The following is a 21,918-nucleotide window of genomic DNA, read 5'->3' as shown; positions in this document are numbered from 1 at the left end:
CAATATTAATTACCCGTACCTATTCTATTAGCATAATTTGCAATTACTTAATTGAGTCTAGACATCAGGGTTCCGAGGTTCGATTTTTGTGAAGACACGAATAAAAACAATTACGTTACCTATTTAAGTAGGTTTTATTCTCAATATTTTTTTTTTTGAATCCGAAAGACAAAATAATACATTTTCTTCATTTATACAGATATCAATGACACCTTCGCGGCGGGACTAAGTACGAAAATATTAATTGAATTCCAACCAACACAACTTCGAACATTCCTGTCATAAATTGAAAACCAGTAATAACTTAATTACAAAAGTATCGAAGTTGTGTTATGATTTATAAGGCGAAAATTATGTTCTTGTCTAAGCAACTATACAAAGGCAATAGCGGACTCCGGGGAGGTTAGGTTAAACTTTTGATTGTTCTCAGTTGGCCCGCCGTCGGTAGGGGTGCCAGACAGCGAACATGGTTTAGCTTTATAAACACTTAATCCATTAATACTATACGACTATCCCGCTGTCTAAACTAGTTTTATTACCGCAAATATTTAGATACACTCACCTACTATTATGCTGGTAAATTGTATTGACGTAGCTCACTAATCGATTGAGACAAATTGAAAAGTTTGATTTTCTAACGTAGATTAGAAAGCATTTCGCAGTAAGACGAAAACGACACGCATTTTTCTTAAAAATAACAAAAGAAGAGTGATAAAAAATAAAGCGTTTAATTTCTTGGTGGCCAGCACGCACGCTTGCACAAGGAGGTCGAGACATTTGAGCCGATAAAAACAAATCTTTGTGTTGAAATAATCACTTAGCTTCTAAAAAAAATAATTAGAAACTTTTTTTTATTGTGGTTTGCGTCATTATGATTATAGCTGGCCAGTTTGTTTTTCCGTTTAATATTACCCTCCTCGCATGATTTTTTTTTTACTATACGATTCTGTGCTTTAAGTAAGTAGTAGGTAAGTTTGATACACGTCATTTAATACTTTATATTGTTACACACTTATAATCGTGGGTAAAAGAAACTGACTGAACGTAAAGAAAACAAGGAAAACGGGAAATTGTGCGTGTTATAGGGGTGGAAAGGTCAGTTCTGAAGAGTGCCAAGATAATGTTTGTAAATATTGAGGAGTATTTGAGTAGAATGAAGACCTGTTTCCATTATTATGTGACGGTGTGTTCGTTAGATAAACATTAGAATTATTTTGTAAGATTTTGATTTTCAGAATAAAGAAATGTAAAACTTTCACAACTTATTTGAAACCTCTACTAAAGAATCCGTTCAAAATCTGTAGGGAAAATTATTCTTCCAATATTGTACTAACAACAGTAGTTTTATAGGTCTACTAGCCCGTATTAAGGCCAGCCCTAGTATAGCTCTCGCGGCGGGCTCTCTCGCCCTCCGACCGATGACGCCCGCGGCCCACGCCGAGTGGACTATAAACGTTTAATTTCGAAACTTCCTTTGCAGCACTTTGTGTAACTCCTACTTTGCACCGGGAGACTAAAAACTCTTCTCGCGTTTTAATGCAGATAGATATTAAGCTGAATATTGAATGATTAGTAAGCTACAGGCAAGCTTTGTTCGGCTTTAGTTTTCAGGAAATATTCAGCTCGTAGGAAGCTCTTCGTGAAACTTAGGCTGAGTTGCACCACTTAATTTTGACCGTAACTATAACGATAACAGGTGCTTTTTGAATGGAGTTTGACAGATTTTTGACGTTTGTTAAAGTTAAATTATGATGGTGCAACCCAGCCTTAGTTCATGTATTTTTTTACTGTTTTGGTTTATAATGTTATAGGTAACTCTACAATTCTACATAATCAATTTATAACTACCTAAAAATTACTTCTTTCTCTCAGTTAACTTGACATTTTCTGGAACGAATTGACTCACTGAAAATTAACTAAACCTTTACAAAAAGTGAAATACACAGGGTAGTTAATTATGTTAATTTATAAGATCTTTAGAGGATAATTCTGACGCTTAAATAAATGATAAGTCAGTTGTAATAAATTGTGCTCTCTCGGGGGAGAGTTTTTGCCTACTTCCTTAAGTAGACTTGATAAATACATTTGTAAGTTTCTTATCATTTAAGGGAAATTGGCGAAAAATAGCCCTGTATATTTAACGTCTTATGACTTCAAAACAAACAACGTCAGGGCAATTCCGCAAAGCCCAACTTGAGAGAACTATTCCATGGAAGTATCCTATTACTAAGTTGCGGCGGTACATGACTATTGTTTTAGTTTTATTGAGTCACATACGGATCTCTACTACCAATACAAAAATACTATAATGTACAATTTCGGGAAATTGCGATTTTTCAGAAAGAAAATAAATCCATGGGGATTCATTATGAGCCATTGTCCGAATTCACAGATTAAATTCTTGCCAAAATTTCTCGCAAATAGAAAGTAGGTCAAAACAGTGTGGGTTTTCACAATGGCAAAATCATCAATCACACTTAAATATTGGAGGTCTTACGACCGCGGACAAAGGTGGACGGAATTGATTTATACATAAATGACGTCAATAATGGGATGTTAAGCTTTTTCGTCACGTGTCTTTGGGGCGTTAACGGCATCAATGCGCATTTACATCACAAAGCAAATTGAAAGGGCTGTGTCGACGTGCCCGAGCGCGGACTTGATGAAATTACACACTGCCTGTGACGACTGCAGAAACAAAATAGCTCGTACGAGTTCGAAGTTTTGTATTCGGAAAATGCTTTATTCGATATTATTTTGTGTAGGCTGCAACACAGATCATTATTTATACTAGTTGTAGATTTTAGTAGCCTTTCTACTAGAAATTGCTGCGATGAAGCATTGTATTAAATGTCCCGCAGTATATAAACATTACATGAACATTCTTGTTTGTATAGTTTGGGACTAGAAAGCATAGTAAAATGTTCAAGGATTTATGTATTGTTATTTACCACAATTACTTAAAAGATAGAGTCTAATCCATTGTTTTTTGTTCCACTTTACATAAGCTGTATGTAATCTTTAATGTTTCTCGAGTCGAGCTTAGCTTAACATGGAAATGCGTTCAACATTTTGATTTCAACTTCGTAAAAGATTTTACTTATGTAACGCTTCTGAGAACTCGGAAAAAGCGAAAGGGGCGATAAAAAATAATGTTTTTATATTCGCTGAGACGGTAAGTGTTATTTGAGGACGATACTGGCTTTTGCAACAAAATTTAAGGAAATTCGCTGAATAAAAAAGACTACCTGAATATATTGTGACGCAATGAATCAGTTCCGACAGCCGCAAACTTGATCCGTCAAAAAGGCCTGGCTAGATTGATGGGGAGTGCCGGGGAGGCTGGGGCGCAGGCAGGTGCTTATACAGGGTGATTTGTGAAACACCAGTAACTTCGCAGGTCTAGATAATTGACATCAACATTGTTCTACGATATTTGAAAATTCGTTAGTATAATTTTTCATACCAAAATTGTAAATTCTATTTTTTTATATTGTTTAGATATAAATCTACGCGCATCACCAAGATCAGATACAAAAACAAGTGTCACATCGTTTTTTTTGTTTATAAATGAGTCATAGACTTACAAATATTACGACAGTGCTATAATACTTGAAATATATTTTTTGTTGGGTTATAACAATCAACTTCTAGTTTATTGAGTATGCTAAAACTCATAGAACAAATGTTGTGGCTTATAATGTCAGTTATGTATTCCTGTGAGGTTGTATTTTACAAAAATAACCCTGTATATCGTTCGGAACCGACATCAACCCTATTCCGGCGTCAAACGCGAATATACGCAAAGTATTTCAAAATGTCACGTCCTTTTTTCACTGTATATGTTACGGTTAATGTGATAAATTGAAAATTATTAATAATAACCGGTTATTATGAATAATTACCGACAGTCGCGGTAAAAGTGATAAATTAATCACATTTAACAGTGATTATTTAATAATTCAACCTTAGTACTAACAAATTTCTTAAAAGAAAACAACATCTTGTGTACGTGCTCGTGTACAGAAAAACTTTTGAACGTTTTGATATCATATATTAATATAATTTGGCATAATGAGTTTGGAATGTTTCTTGCATAATATTACTTTTCCATGATGCCTATAACATAATGTTTTGATTTAAAGTGAAAAATAGGTTAAGGTGCGGCGGGGGTGGCCCTTGGGCCACCCTTAAGCCGCCTATTTAGTTTTATACACACATAAATGACCTCATATTAATCACATTAACCAAATCATGCGGTAATTATTCATAATAACCGGCGATTATTCATAATTTTCACATTTATCACTTTGACCGTAACATATATACTAAATGTGATGGGTCAAGGTAAATGTTTATGTTGGTAATATTTTTATGTACTTTCCAATATTACCGAAAGGCATATTTGGAATGCCATCACATGAAAAATGTCTGAAATATTGAAAAAGGTTTTCGTCTAACTAGTGAAAGTAATATAAATATAAGAATACATTGAACACTTACTATACAGACTATACTGAAAGAAAGTGACAAAATGTTTATTACGTTTCGAGTATCATCCAGGGAATACGAGTGAACTTCATAAGTTCGTGACATAGCATTAGGCCATATAATTTGATAGCTGGAAAAAGAAATACTCGTCTGGTCCTTTGGGCTTTAAGGTGGTCGTGTGTAGGCACTTTTCAAGGGCAATCGCGTAAAAACTTTGGCCATTTTTTGTAATGATACATAGGATGTGTACTTAATCTATGTCTATCCTTACATAATGTTTTCCGTGTTCGTAAAACATACATAAGTATTCATTTGAAAATAGAGATTAAAATATGAGAGATCCCAGAAATTCTAAATTCACATAAAATGCCCCATTTTCCAGAATAAGTCACCGCGCTTTGGAAAAGTCAGCTCATCTACGTTTACCTACTATGCAAGCGCCGCATCGCTGATGAGTCTCGCATATACTTATGTACCTACCTACCTACGTGTTCTATGACGTCCCGGCGTGTTGTCGTTTCTAGCGACAATTTCTTAGCGGTCGTCAAAGTGAACCGTACCCGACACGCGAATCTTTTCATTTCACTTCATGAGAGCTTCTAAAAATAGAACGCACTTAGAATTCAGCTGTTTCCAGCGCACTTTTGTTTACAGATTTACAAACGCCTTGACCTGCAAATGTTAGATAGATTTCGCGTAACCGAATATTAACAAACATGTTCAAGTTCATTCCGCGAAATATGAAGTTACGAATAGCTAACTGTTAATGAAAGGTTGATGAAATTATACACCTATAACAACAAGAATGTTGATTGCTTCTCTGCGTTGATTAGTTATCAAACTGCCAAAACAATATCTGATAGGGTGCAAAACTTTTTGCCAATTAGTAAGTTAGCGAATTTGTTTAAAGGAGAGTTCGGACTTCCAGTAGACGTTGTCAGTGCTCAAAACATTTTACAGATTATAGGCATTATCTGAATAAGAGTCAACGCTTTCGGAAAGCGGAGGTTTGGGTAGATTTATCAATGCATGTTAATGCGTCCATTTGGACCCGCTTCCCATTCCTATATTTACTGCGTAAACTTCGACTTGATGAATGGGTATGAATTAAACATAATTGTTTAATGAAATTTTAACAAACCTGTTAGAACTTTTGAATTAGTTTCTTGTCTTGTCTGGTGAGATTGCATGAAAAATTAACGAGGATAAAGCGCGAAAATGTAAAATGATTCACGCACAAAGTATTTTAATAACATAGGTACGTAGAATATTTTAGGGTGCCGTAATATTCTGTGTCTTTCGCGTTTAACAATCTCACTGGCATATGCACCCGATTATCCGACTAGAAATAACTTCATAGCGGTCATGACTGCAGTATAGTGCACGGAATATGCAGCTAATTTTACTGAGGAGGTTCGGTCAATGCGCTGCCGATTCAGCAACGAGCAGAAATAACAGTTGGTTAATTGAAACTGGCGCCATATCGGCCGGTCATAATCTGCAATCTGCTACTCGTACGATGCACGTCACGTTTCTACTCAGTATTGCACATTACTTTATGTAAGATTAAATTCCCCGGGGATGTGTATTCATATTATGAAACTCACACTTAATATGCTGCTGTGTGCGGTGGTTTATATTGGAGTTGTTAATCTTACTTAAGTTAACAAGAAATCTTGTGGCTAACCTGAACTGTTCTGGCTCTTGAAGAAAGGAATTCCTGGAATTTATCCTGACTAGTTTCGTGGACGCTCTGTTATCCGTGTAGAAAAGCAATCGCCTAAGTGATCTTTTTATAAGTTCTTTTAAGTTAAATAGCAACTGAGGTCAAAGCCTTATAAGCCGCCATAAACTTCGGACTCGGCTCAATCAGACAGACGCTTTAACGTGTCCTCGGAAGTAGCAAATCCATTTTGAGTTTACATTGAGTCATGCCTGTAATGTACAACTAGTCATGTACCTAAGAATTTTATACTATTGTGGTCTCTTAAGAATCGAACCAAGTTTCACTGAATCTAGCCAGATCTAGCCACTGAATCACTGAAAATATCAGTATTTACTTAACGTACTTTTCTTATCTTTATAATTAGTTAAAATGTTTCTGATTATTTGAATTATAATGCTAAAAACTCTTTATTAAAATTAATATAATAATTTTGTATTCAATGGCCGCGTTCAAGTTTTAAGCCCATGCCTTCAGCAGAATCTCCCAGAAAGCTCCATAGAAAGAAAATTATTCGCTCCAATCTCAATCTTGCGAGTTCTTCATTCTTTCAAGGACTCTTCAGGATTTCATATTTTAAGGCTCTATAGCTTTATTGGAGTATTTTAAAATATTAAAACGATATTTAATGGAGATTCGCCGGGTTCGGAATCTTCACCCAATTAATCAAGCTTTATTGGCCGATCCAGTTTATTATCATTAGCTATGTCAAGGTGGGCCTAGTTAATTCCGTGTTAATGCTAGGGATTTTACGAGTTCCTCAGGTAGGGACCTATTAAAACAAAATTGTACAGCATAAATTGTGGTAGACTACACGACGGTTGATTGTTGAAACCTTTTACTTTTGAACATACTTAATATTACTATACATATTACTCAGGCACAATAGCTTTGATTTAGATGAATAGCGAACATGAACAACGATTTGTTACCTCTGTTGAACGAAGTGTTTGCATAGTTTCAAAAGGAATTTCATTAAATTACCGGATAGAGAAGTAAACCTGTCAGAAGTACTTATATTTAGGGAACAGCGATAGCAGAATAAATGTAGGTATGCCCACTTGCCCAGTAAGTACGTGATGCGTCGGTACGTTGATCCTCTAATCATATAAGGACTACATCTTGGTGTTACCTATGCTATTTCTATAATAAGTACTTACTTTTACCTAATCTGTAAAGAATGTTTATCATGAAGATCATAGGATTTAATTTTGAACAAAAATCATAAAAGACCAAACAAAACTTGGTGAAAAAGCGAAAGAAAATTTAATGCCAGCGAATAGAAAGTCTAAGCTTTGCGAAATTGATAAAAGAGTTGAGTGCGAACTCTCGAAGAGATTTGTTTGTAACTTAAATAACACAAAGAAAACTCCATTACTTAGAGTGGAAAGTAGGTGCCTACTATGTAAATGTATTTTTTATTTATTAAATATTTCAGTTCTTTCTCATGTTCAAGGTTTTCGCATAATAAGGGTTGTTGACGGAGCGGGAAACGTGACACGGGGCGCGAAATCTCGGGGACAATATTTCCTAAACTACAAGACCCGATTCTCAAGTGTTTACTATCCCTTTAAACCAAATGGGCTCTTTCCTTCGCCAGTCAGTGAAAGGAAATGCGATCAAATAAATCTCAATAATGTTTGATCAATTCTAAAATATTATTCTGTTAAAGAAGATATTTTAAGTTATTTTCATGTCATCTATAGGGGTAGTTTCACCGACCCCTGATAGTGTCAGATAGTTCTGTGTCTAATCTATGGCTTATGTAATAGCCTTTATCAGCAAGTGGGGATAGGTATAGGTATAAAGGCCCTAACTGTATGACAGATTTAGCAAACTTTAGTGAAAGGGAAACCGAAATATTTCGGAGTCAAACCCATTGTCAGCCTAACGATGACCCATCTCTACATTACTTATATTAATAGCAAGCACCCGGCGATAATCCCTGACTTTGACCTTATCACTCCGAAAGTTTGCAAGTTTGACAGCGATTATTGCGCGACCGGTCGCGATTGTATTTACCTAATAACCCCCAGTTGTGTACCTGCGTAAGATACTTGAATAACTCTGTGGCCATCCCCTTCAAGATATTACGCATGCCCTAACCCTCGCATATTTGCGATCATTTCTTTCGGATCCATAAGAGGAGAGGACACAAATATGGAAGTATAAGTTTTGTCAACTTTCGGGTCGTAACTTAAGGAGGATTATGGACAAGTGTAGTATCGCGATGTCCTTGAGTTTTATCGCGCAATTGATGTCTATTCAACGTTTGTGGATACTGTCGTAACGATTGCATTGCGTCCAAAGAGCTAGCCTATAAAAGGAAATGACCTTTTTATAAGTAACGATCAGAGTAATAAAAGAACCCTGGGCGGGCGTTTAGTTTACGCGACCGGATTGATTTTGACCAAGTAAAGTATCTGAAAGAATTTACGACCGAGACTACATAAGGTTGATAAGGCTTCTTCATCGAATAGAGCAAAGTTTGTGGTTTGAAACTGAAATTGTTGGTTCATTTCTAAGATTTCCTCGGGTTGAAGTAAAGTTATAAAATCCCGAAGGTCTCGTTGTAAAGTGCAAGGCGCGTGAAAAGTGTTTGCTCTGTTATCGGGGAGACGTAATACAGCTCGTAAGCTAGCAAATATACCCGGAGGAAATATCTTTTATCGATGAAATATAGCTGCAGTGAAGCGATATTTGACGACGGCACTAGCTTTTAAATGCATACTTATCTCTTATCACTTACTACCAGTAGCTGGTATTAGTTTTATTCCCTATATGTATATGCATCGCATGCACTTATTCAAACCTATCCATTTATACAGTGTTGAACTTGTATCTATAACTGTTTAAATTTCAACTAATGTCTTTATTCATCAAATGATATATTTCTCCAATAAATCCGGCAGGACTCTACAATTTTTCCTCTGTAATTTAATTAAATCAACTCCAATCCTTTTTTACTTTTCACTGAGTTCTTAATTTTTCACACTGGAAGATTAATGGACTAGTACCTATAACTATGAAATGAGATACCATAGATGCTGGATCCGGTCTTAAAATTGCAGTTTGCGCAGTCTATTTACCCCCTCCAGTTCATAAAACTACTCTGAATCATTTTTTGGATAACTATAATTCTGTATCAGAAAACATTAATAACTTTCAAAGAGTCTTAATTGGAGATTTTAATATGAGTATCATTGACTGGAAACAGATTAACGGTCCTGCGGGTCCTCATTCTCATTCAAATCCATATCCAGGGCAATGTCGTGATCTGATAGACTTTACGCATATGAATAATTTAACCCAATCCAACGAAATTATTAATGTTAACAACAAAATTCTTGATTTGGTCTTGACTAATGTGCCTAATTGTAATGTTTTTGAAGCTGTGAATAGTTTAACTAAAGTTGATCCTTACCATCCTCCACTGGAAATCCTCCTACACGCTGATACTAAGCACAATCTGCAGCCTAAAGATACAACTACACTTAATTTTAGAAAAGCAGACTATGATGCTATTAATAGGGAATTAGCTGGTGTGGACTGGTACAATAAGTTCTTAAATGTTAACACTGATGATATGGTCGAAAAATATTACCAAGTTGTTGACGAAGTTATCGAAAACCATGTACCATCTTTTACTATGAGGAGTAGATCTAAGCCACCGTGGGTTAGTAAACAACTTGAAAAAATGTTACGAGAAAAGAATAAATATAGAAAACGATATAACCTCTATAAAAATCCTTTAGACAAGATTTCTTTTAGGCTTCTTAGTAAACGATGCGAAAAACAATCGAGAAAATGTTTTAACTCTTATCTAGATATTATCGAACAAAAAATCTCCAAAAATTCTAAATACTTTTGGTCGTATATTAAGAACAAACGCAGGGATATTAGTAATTACCCGTCTTCCTTATCCGACGGAAGTAAGGTAGTGAATGATGGTGTTGAAATTTGCAATATGTTCGGTACATATTTTGCATCCGTTTATTCGTCGGTTATTGGCGTTTTCAATGCTATTGAGTCCTCTTCTTATTTAATTAACCTAAAATCAAACTCGGACTGTTTTTCTAAATTAGAGATCGATACTGAAACTATTGTGGAACATCTTAAAACTTTGGACGTCACAAAGGGGCCTGGTTCCGATAATATACCCGCATTCTTCATCGTGAATTGTGCTGATGAGCTGGCAATCCCGCTATCTATCATTTTCAATAAATCTCTTACTTCTGGTATTTTCCCAAAACAATGGAAGCTTGCTAAGGTGGTCCCTGTCCATAAAGGCGAAGCCGCTGATTCTGTTGGAAACTACAGACCAATTTCAATCTTACCAACTATGGCGAAAGTATTTGAGGCACTGATCTGTCCTAAGGTTCAAAATTACTTTAAAAAATATTTATCAACTCACCAACATGGATTTACCCCTGCTCGTTCGACGAGTAGTAATTTGTTAAGTTTTGTTGAAAATGCTATAGAGTCTATTGATTCTAATAAACAAATAGATGCAGTCTACACTGACTTTAGCAAAGCCTTTGATTCGGTCTCACACAGCGTGCTAGTTCAGAAACTCTCAGCTTACGGGTTTTCCGGCTCCCTGCTCAATTGGATAAAATCCTATTTAGCTGATCGATCTTTTTATGTGGTTGTTAGCGGGTATAAATCTAACATATTTAACATCTCTTCCGGCGTACCTCAAGGTTCACATATGGGGCCCATTCTTTTCAATATCTTCATAAATGATTTACCAGACTGCTTTGTCCACTCTTCGCCATACATGTTTGCCGATGACCTGAAAATTGCCCGTGTGGTGTGTTCTCATAGGGATGCGCTGCTGCTTCAGAGTGATGTCGATAGGCTTGAACATTGGTGCACTAATAATAACATGCAGCTCAATGTTAAGAAATGTTCTCAAATCACCTTCACTCGTAAATTGAACCCAATCATGCATAACTACACTATGCACGGTTTGCATCTAAATAAAGTTGACATAATAAGGGATCTTGGCATACTACTGGATAAAAAACTAACATTTGTTCCTCATATCGATTACATTATTAAAAAAACTTTTAAAACACTTGGCTTTATCATGAGGAACACAAAATCATTTCGAAAGTCAGCTACCAAAATCTTTCTTTTTAATAGCCTTGTTCGTAGCACTTTGGAGTATGGTGGGGTTGTTTGGCGTCCACACTACGCAACTCATACACTTAGACTGGAACGCGTCCAAAAACGGTTTCTTAATCACTTAGCCTATTCTACAGGTAAAGCTAAAAAAATTCCGAGCTACTCAAAACGACTAGATCAGTTTAAAATGAAACCTTTAGAAAACCGTAGAACTGCACTCGATCTTATATTTTTATTTAAATTAATAAATGGAATTGTTGACTGTCCACATCTTCTATCTAAACTCAATCTTAAAGTTCCCTACAAATATCCTAGATATCCAATCAAAATCCTGTGTCCGCCCTTCAGAAAAACGGTATCTGGATCCTACTCCCCAATATCTAGACTCTGTAAATTGTATAATGAGTACAGCACTGAACTAGACTTATTTGGCATGTCGATTAATAAATTTAGGCGTCAAGCACACTTATTAGATAAGTAGATCAATGTCTACAGTAACATACCTACTATTACTTTCATTATGCATGCTGTGTTTGCCCATCATATATTGTACAATTAGAAATAAGTTAGAATTTAGTAATATAATACAAGTATTATTGTACAATTGTTGGCAGACCAATAAAATAAATAAATAAATAAATAAATAAATAAATAAATGAGCACGTTCTAGCAATGTTATTGCAAGATTTGTAAGTAACCTATTTTTTTTAAGTAAAAAACTCTTATCAAATTCCATTTTAAAACCAAGGTGTATTCAGGTAAAGAAAGCAGTTTTTATCACAGCTCCTTCTCTACCAAACACATACACTTAGGTAAGTAAAGGCTCTTTTCAAATACCTAAGACGTTTTGAACCAGCGTTAGTAGACGTTTGCAAGACCGAACACGGAAAATTGTATGACAACTGCGTCGGAATATAAATGTCAATTAACAACAGTAGTGTGCGGTCTAGCAAACTCACGACTAACGTCCCTAAATCACTTCCTACTAATATTATAAATGTGAAAGTTTGGATGTCTGGATGTTTGTTACTCTTTCACGCAAAAACTACCTAACGGATTTTGATTAAACTTTTCAGTATTATTGTTTATAACCCAGAATAACATATAGGCTATAATTTATGACGATCTGTGACAAACTAAATTTTACGCGGGTGAAGCATCGGGCATAAGCTAGTCCTACTTCCTACTAGTCCTGCTATTAATATTATAAATGCGAAAGTTTGGATGTCTGGATGTCATGATGTCTGGATGTCTGGATGTTTGTTACTCTTTCACTCAAAAACTACCGAACGGATTTTGATGAAACTTGTCAGTATTATTGTTTATAACCCAGAATAACATATTGGCTATAATTTATGACGATCTGTGACAAACTAAATTTCACGCGGGTGAAGCCGCGGGCATAAGCTAGTTATAAATAAAAATGAAAATTATTTATGTTCCTAAACTCACGTGTGCCATCGAAGCGTGTGGCGATGGTATCGAGGAATGTGTTCTGGGGCGCGAGTAGCCCCTTGCGCACGGGCATCCCCTCGCGCCGCGCCCCCTGCGCTCTCCACCTTTAACCTGGAAACAATATATCAATAAATATCCGAAAAACATACTTAAAAAAAACAATATGTAGGTATGCAGGAAAGGAACAATAAAAACACTCGGTGTGAAATATAATCTGGACATCCAGCGCAAACTATACTAATATTATAAATGCGAAAGTAACTCTGTCTGTCTGTCTGTCAACTATATGACAACATTTATGGTCTTACAGCATTATTCTTTTATTGTGTTGATATACAGGGTGGCCCAGAAGAAAATTCACTTTTGAAAATGTAAGGAAACGAAAACTATAAATTGTAGAACTTTAGCTATTGCAATTTAAAGGAAATTTCATGCAATTTATTTTTAAATTTACTTTCTTTTTTAAATTTGATCGTACATGTGATTCCCTTGACGTTTACAACATTCGGTCAACATGCACAAAAATTTTGGAAAACTTTCGTTAGAGTTACCTCGAAATGGATTCAGGATGGATGAATGCTGCAGAGTTTTTGGATTATTATTAGAGTATACTCTGCTCATAACGTAACCCACAAAAAGAAGTCTGCTGGAATAAGATAAGGGCTTCTTGGTGGCAATGAGATTTCACCCCTGCTTAATTGGTTTGTTGCATCGAAAGCATGATTAATTTTTCAGAGCGCTATACTGGCATGCTGAAAAGCTTTTTGATTTCAAAGTGGCAAGATTCGCAAGGCTATGACAGGAGCACTTGGTTTCATTAAGATGGGGGTACGTGTCACACTTCAAATGAGAGCATTTAGATGGTAAAAGACATATTCCCACAAAAAAATAATTTCAGGCAGGGCTGACATCTCCTGGCCACCAGGAAGCCCTGATCTCACTCCAGAAAACTCCTTTTTGTGGTGTTACATTAAGAATAGAGTATACTTTTATAATCCAACAACCATGCAACAACTGAAGCTCAACATTCGGCAAAAAATGGAAAATAGGTTTCGAGGTAATTCTAACGAACGCATTTCAAGATTTTGATGTAAGTTGATCGAATGTTGTAAGCGTCAAGGAAATCTCCTGGACGATGTAATTAAATAAAGGTAAATTTCAAAATAAATTTCATTTAATTTTCTTTGAATTGTAATGAATAAAGTTCTACAAAATTACACAGACAAGTCAGTCTGTTCCTTGAATTTTCAAAAATGAATTTCTTTCTGGGCCACCCTGTAGAAATCCATGTAACAAAATAAATCACCAGAAAATAATATTGAAAATGTATGGGGGTTTCAGATAAATGAATGAAAAAAAAAACTATTTACTTTCTCCTTTTTTTAGATTGGAGATTCAAGTACACAAACGTATTTGTTAAACTGCAATAAAAGACAAGTTTTCAACAAGGCCCAATCAAATTCTATTAGGACTCAACTTGTAAACCTTGTATGTCTGTGAAAACTTTCACAGATGAGTCTTAAACGTTACATTTAAATATTTGATTTTGAAAATAATTTTCATAACAGCCGAAAGTTCTGAAAACATCCAAAGTTACATATTCAGTAGCAAAGAACTTAACTTTCTTTCGCCTCCATATAATTTTGGATCATTTAGATTAAAATTGTTTCGCACTTCCTTTATCAAACTTGGGCTTTTTTAGGGTTCCGTAGCTTATAAGCCAAGTGCATTAATTTATGCTACCGAACTTGCTGTCAGTATGACTGTTGGCGGTCTATATCTTTTTATTCATTTATTTATTTTTATTTAAAAGTAAATGAGGTCTTGTACGATGTTACGGAAACATGTGAATCCGTATCGCACTTGGTCACTTTTTTCGTTTATGTTTTAGTAAAATCGCCTAAGTATATTGAGAATTTGAGACGGAAGGTTTACTTGTGATCCGAAAACACTCGCGTCTGTTGCGAACATCCTTTGTTTGCCGCAATTTTGCCGAAGCAAACATTCCTCATCTTCAGAGATTACGCAGTTTGATTCCACCCAATATTTGTGTTCGGATACTTTCGCCATTGAACTGCGACTGATTAGTTTGGACTTTTCGAAGCAAACAGTTTATTGGAGAATTTGCATTTTATACCATTGCCAGTTTCCACTCTTATTTAGTTTGAGCTTGGGTAAATATCACTTTGGTAAAATGCTTTCAAATTGATGTTTTGAAGGTAAACATCGGCTGAATTGAATGTTTTTAGTAATAATTGATCAATGTTTAAATAGAAAGTGATAAAAAAGAAAAGAGCGTTTATAAGGGCGAACTTCTAAAATTGGTGATAATCAATACTAATAGTTAAATCCTTTTTCAGTTAGTCTTGTATAAACAAATTGTGTAGCAAATGTTCCACAATACACAATTATTTTTTAGTGTGTGACAAAAGAAGTACCTACGTGTAATATTTAATACCTTCGTCAACTGTTGCTCTTAGTTTTTAGGTAAATAAATCAGACACTTACATAAATAAAAATTGATTTCCAAATAGAACGATATTGATTCTGAAACTGAAACCGCTGACTAACAACAAGGGTCTCATTTATAAAAACGTGACTTGTTCGGCAAGACGGCCGCGTCAGCAGCTCAATTACTGAAAAGCTGTCCAAACGTTAGATTCGAGTAGCGGCAAATAGTAGAGATAAAAAGAACGTCCACAAATCATGCCAACTTGAAAGGAAAATTGTTATTATTGTGCTTCCCAAGCGCATGCAAAACGGGAGCTATAATTCTGAAAATTTAGGACAACACGAAAATGTGTAAGTTGAAACTGTAAACGACACGACATATAGTCTACCGTTTTTGAAGAAGGGCATTATCAAGTTCCTGAAACTTTTGCGCTATAGTACCAAATTTTTATCACATCTTTGCATGATAATTTTGACAAAATTTCATTTCCATCTACTTAATCAAAGTTAATCAAATAGCCAAAAGATATCCCGCGTTTTTTTTTATTCAATGTGTAATTATTTAAGCTCTATTTGAAGCAACCTATAAACTGAGCGTAGAATATACCAGTATTTCTCATAAAGTTTTTATGTTTCATAAATATGATGGTAGTAAATATGAATTAATGGGTTTCCGAGGTTACGCCCTTTCGCTATCCATATTCTTTTTGTTTGACATAAACGCGTTGTTAATCTTGCAGGTTGGCCGAAGCCATAATTCCACACATAAACGCACTGTTATGGTTCCCGTCATTAACGGCAGCATTTAACTTTTAGCACAGATAAGACCATGTCCTATGGTAAATTAATATCGCGGTTTATGTTACGTTTTTGTTGGCTGTAACCTTTGCTGTAACTATTTGGTTTATTACGTTGGATAAAATCAATATCCTACTATCCTACTAATATTATAAATGCGAAAGTTTGGATGTCTGGATGCTTGTTACTCTTTCACGCAAAAACTACTGAACGGATTTTGTTGAAACTTTACAGTATTATTGTTTGTAACCCAGATTAACATATAGGCTAAAAATGCCAATCTGTGACACTAAATTTCACGCGGGTGAAGCCGCGGGCAAAAGCTAGTTGTTTATAATGTTTATAACAAGATAATAATTCCATCGTACATAGAGAGTTTTTTTCTGTAGAGAGCAGAAAAACAGGAAAGACTAAAACATAAAACAAAAGGCAGGAGTTAATGTGAAACAATTCACCCTAATCCTAATGCAGAGTTAATGACACCGTGAATTTAAAGTCACAAGCTCAACAATAACACAGAATTTGATAGCGTCCTACCCACAATAAAGCCAGGCCTTTCTATCCTTGGACAGTGAACCCGAGAGAAACGTAAATAAAATGAAAGTAGCTGTCTACTGTCTGTTTAGTGTGAATTTCACAAGGGCCCTCTCTCCGGCATGAATAGAACTCAGTGTAAAAGTCAAATAATTTTCCGTTGTATTTCAGGTAACAGTGTTTGTTCCAAAGACAACTATCTACATAATAAAAAGCATCTATAAGCTTACGGAGATAATTTAATGGAAATTTATTTATTCCACTTTCACTTAGCTTTTGTGTCAAGTTCTTAAACAGTGAAAACCTTTCAATATCTTAGGTACTTGAGAACAGACGGAATAGTAATTAGGGACACGTTCTGCACTGGCAATGTTGAAGTTAATTTAAAATAAGTACCTAATTTATTTACAGCATGGGCTTGCGTATTGTTGTTGGTTGCTCTCTTATTTACGAGGAGGTTGAGGCGTTATACAAAGGATCATCGCACTCCACGAATACATTAAACCTTTACAACGTTGTGGGAATTAAGTGAAAAATACTTAGTAGGTACTTATATTTCTACAAAAAATATCTTGTTAATAATGTTTGTGTGATGGATAGACAACCAACATTATGACTAAAGTTCAATGTTCGATTCGAAATATTATGTTGTTTTGTAAACATTTTAAACAGGGGCTACTCTACAAAATACATTATTTACTGGTCTTCAAAATGTATTCATGTAGGTAGCTTGAGAAAAAAAGAAATACAGTATTGTTTTATTTTTCTGCCAGTCTGCAAACTTGCGAATTAGTCACTACAAGGGTAGTGATGCGGGTCCGTTTGGGTAATAATCTGGGTTGTGGAAGATCCCTACGAAGGCTTTTTACAATAAATAAATACTTCATGTGGCAAAAATGTAGAGACATTTTCAGTCATTCTTTTTTTGTGGAAAAGGTTTTTCTTCTAGTTAAATAAATAGGAACCTAGTCTAAAATAAATAAAAGGTTGTCAAAGTTTCAAAGCGATAACAGTTTATAAAGTGCAAGTAGGTATACCTAAAAGTAACAAAGTATTCTACAAGTTCCAGTAAGACGTACAGTACAGTTGCCAAGATAAATTGGCCGCTGAGGAGCAGACTACAAAGAGGTCTCCAGTTTCATAAAGGGATGATAGAGAGCTTTCCGGACAAAGCATTCTTCAAGCGTCATCGACCTGGGCTAGACTAGGGTCAGACTCATCCATGTTCCTTTGGTAACTAAGTAACTCATCCACGTTTTTAATCACCCACGATTATTGCAGCAACTAATTTGTCTGAAACGCGGAGGAGAAAACACGATAGCACTTCTAGCTCTAAGTAGTTAAATTAAATCCTTAAAAGATAGTTAATTATCACTTATTTAGACAGCAAAAAGAAAATTGATTTTATAATTATGTATACAATGTATAGTCGCCAGCGTATAAAATTCTAAGTTTCAATATAACTTAATTATAGGTACGTTAACTTCATCATTTGTTACGCTCACTGATCACCAAATTCGTTAATTGAACGCAAACACCTCATGTTGACATTTAGAGATGGCTTAAACCAACTCCGCTACTAAAGGCATTATCAACTTTGCTTTGTGAATTTCAGTTTGACTTAACGATCAAATTCCTATGAGTCCTGTTAACGATGTTGTTATTAAATCTGTGACAAAATTCAAGCTCGGAGAGTTTGTTTTCTCTTAAATGAAAATGAGGGAGTGCATTTGAAGTGTCAAGGGACCTTTAATAAATTATTTGCAAATAGACTTTACACAATAGTACAGTAGTGTAGTTTATGACGAAGAACTAACATTGTATATGGATAGGAATCTTATAAATATTATTATTGAACTTTCCCATTGCATAATCACAATATTCAGACTTTACAGTAACTATGGTTAGTATATCAGATCGCGCTAATCCCGTTCTATATGATAATCCGTAAAATGTTACCTAAAAATGTTTTATCAAAACAGACATGTCGAAAAAAGCAGGTACACAGAGAAAGTTCGTCCATACCCAAAATTACCCAGAAGTTTCAACATGAACCCATCCAAACATAGGAGTTTTAATTTCATCGATATCACTAATGAAAAAACTACGGCTGAAGTTTACAACAATTGTTTTTGTTCGAGTTCCCTTTGAAATGTGTCTGAGCGAGAATTTCGCGCGTACAAAATCTAGGCCAAGCTCTGTAGAACTGCGAAACCGTATAAATCCTCTTATTTCCCGAAAAGCACTGATTCAACTAAACCCGTTTATGTGTGTGCGTTCACTTCGCAGCCGGAGTTATTCATACCCATGGCTCTTGGTTGATTGGAGCGTGTTATTGGACCAGTTGAGACGACGACGTGACGATCTTCGCATTTTATTGTCAATATCGTGGAGGTGATGCGATCACGTATCGAGTGACGTTTCTCAGAATTTCACATATAAGTACCGGGAACGGGATTTGTGGCATTAGTTTGTGAAACACTAATTTCACATGACAAGACAGTAATGGAATGAACCGTAATATAGATTACGTCATACTAATTTTGACTGGAGTTATACTCACTCTGAATCACACAGTTCGGAAATTTCACTCCAGTAGCACGATATCTAAACTGCGGCCAGCTTTGTCTCACTGAATAGTTGAACCCTGGGCTTTCACTGAAAATGGGCCAGCTGTCGAGGTTGAGCTAACACGACGGCTGAATCAGTTTGCGAAGATTCTCTTAGCCAAGCTCTATGACAAAATAATATTTTCAGGTAAAATTGGCACTGTCTTTCTAAGCAAAATATACTTTCTTCTTGAACAAAACGATTAAGAAGTCAAGTGTGAAAACTTGAAAAATCACGGATCAAAAAATCTTTATATTTATTTATTAACTTTATCTCTGATTTTGAACTCTAATTTTAAATTGAAATTCTGTTACTATTTCATCTTAGCTTCGAAATGTATTTTTCTAAGTATCTGGAGAAATAATTTGATTCTGATATATTTTTTCAACCGCCTCCAAAATATTTTGCGATAAGTCCTTCTCTATCCATTAAATATTTTCCAGTTTAGGTGTAAAAATATAATAGAGAAACAAGTGTTATTACTTACTTTACTATTTCTTGTTTAGTTTAGTTAATATTTACAGATAATATATTATTTATAGTTCTTTGGTATCAATAAACCAGACAGATAATTTTCGAAGAAAGTTATGTATTCCCAAAGCACCCATTACTCAACAAACTGAGGTACTTATTGTTTCTAAAGTTGGTATCTCTTCACTTATTTTAGAAGTTCTTAAAACAAATAACTTCACGTAAAAAATCTAAAAAAATAAATAGGCGATTTAGGTAAACAAACACTGTCACATTACTTTCATAAAATTCAATTTGGCAATACAAAGTGGTTACGTAGACGCCAGTCGTAATTTTAGCGGTCGTAAATGGCTTCCACATTGTTTTACGGTTAGGTGGTGTACGCGCAGACAGTAATGTGTATTAGGTTGTATTTGTGGCACCCGCAACTCATTCACGCATCTCTTGGGATATTTATGTTTTACACACATGTTATCATGTCTGATAAGTTTTCTTCACGCCTAAACCTCTCTAAAGCATGTTTGATCTATGTTTTGATATAGACAGCACTGGAATAGCGATAGGTATTGCATGAATAAACCCATCATTAGGAGAGGATGTATTTATTTATGCTTTTGGCAAGAAATAATGTGTTTTATCACTATGCACGCTTTACTTTTTTAGTAGCAGACGGAAATAAATGCGGGCGCAGCAGCAAGGCAGAAGTTAGTAACACATAAATTATTTTACTATCAATTGTTTTTCTGAGCTACCTGTTAATTAGAGTTATCGAAATGTTTACCGACTGAAACCAACCCATAACTTAAGCTGAGTAGCACCATGTAACTTTAACAGTAACTACCTATAACGATAACCGGTGCTTTTTGTATGGAGTTTGACAGATTTATGACGTTTGTTACAGTAAATTAATATGGTGCAACCCAGTCTTAATGTTTCAGTTAATTAAACGTAGGCGATATACTGTGGGTTATAACTTATAAGTACGATTTGTCGTAGTGAAGCCGGGTGCTAGATGTGAAAATGTGATACATATGCACATGATTTCCACGCGCATTGTGACGCCTCCGATATATTAACTACTACTTTGATCCTAGTGGCTTCTATGAAGCTGCTGGAACTTCACTTAAATAACTATTAGATGTCCTGATCATATAATTAATGCGTAAAATGTACTTTTATGTTCTCTCTGATAACCTATTGGTGGAACTGGGTTGCAAATTAATTACAAGAATGTGCCTAGAAGGCCAGTTCAGGAAGTTAATAATACTAGGAGCAATCAAGGTTTCTGAGCCCGTTTCGCCGAGATCCGAGAACCGCTTTGATCTTAGGCTTCAATCCGACCGCGAGCTACTAAGGGAACGATTATTAAGGCGTTATTGTACTCCACGATACGTTCTATGTATTAAAGATATAGCGCTACATATTACTAATAACACTTTAGGTAGCTATTAACTCCTGTTATACACAGGTAAAATTGAAATGGAGACATGAAAAAAATCGATTTTCAAGATTTGTTTTCATTGTAGCGAATGATTAAAATAGATAAATGTTAAAAAATACTTAAATGAAGTAGCAGAAATACCTATTCCAGTGGATATTCAAATACCCAATATTTTTTTCTAATTTACAGTTGGGGAATAAATGATAAAACATTACAGTTCAGACGATTAAACAACCATGACTAATGTATCTTTTGTGTGGAGTTTTAAAAGTTCTAATTAGGAGCGATTAGAACTGTTACGCCGGATTTTTGTTTTCAATTTGAACAATTATTTCAATGATTATACTTAGGCTGAGTTGTACCACCTAACTTTAACCCTAACTATAACGATAACTGGTGCTTTTTGTATAGAGTTTGACAGATTTTTGACGTTTGTCAAAGTTAAAGTAAGATGGTGCAACTCAGCTTTAGTCTATTTGTTATTAAGTACAGTGTACTTTAGCTACCATTGTGCACTGTCCGTCTGTCCCTTAAGTAGGTAGTATTGTGTTCACTCGCAAGCATTATTGTAAAGAGGTTAAATTAAGTTTTCCTTTATGGTATTGTTGAATAGCAACTTCTGCGTAAGTAGTACGAGTAGGTACCTACGCTTCGTTATAAATCGCATTTACACTCGGATGGGACTTTAATCACGATCTGAACTATTCCAAATAAAAAATTCTCTTTGCATTCAATTTTTTTCAGTCACAAAGGGAAGCTCTCGACCTGCTGATGAAAAGTGATGATTGCACAAACGGGGAAGCGAGCTTCAACC

The 21,918-nt window shown here is 35.2% G+C and overlaps 1 protein-coding gene across 9 annotated transcripts in view; it reads right to left on the bottom strand.

Moving 5' to 3' along the window:
* Positions 1-21,918, bottom strand: part of LOC135071771 (potassium voltage-gated channel subfamily H member 8-like) — an 89,555-nt gene that overhangs the window by 28,758 nt on the left and 38,879 nt on the right. For all 9 annotated transcript variants that reach the window (XM_063965574.1, XM_063965579.1, XM_063965571.1 and 6 more), the window contains one exon: positions 12,797-12,910. In XM_063965574.1, the coding sequence (XP_063821644.1) occupies positions 12,797-12,872 (76 nt within the window). In that variant the 5' untranslated portion in view covers positions 12,873-12,910. The remainder of the gene's footprint in view (positions 1-12,796; positions 12,911-21,918) is intronic.

This window comes from Ostrinia nubilalis, chromosome 5, assembly GCF_963855985.1.
Source record: "Ostrinia nubilalis chromosome 5, ilOstNubi1.1, whole genome shotgun sequence".
In the NCBI taxonomy this organism is placed as follows: Eukaryota; Metazoa; Arthropoda; class Insecta; order Lepidoptera; family Crambidae; genus Ostrinia; species Ostrinia nubilalis.
The sequence above is the reverse complement of the archived record's forward strand: the minus strand, read 5'-3'. Positions and strand labels throughout refer to the sequence as shown.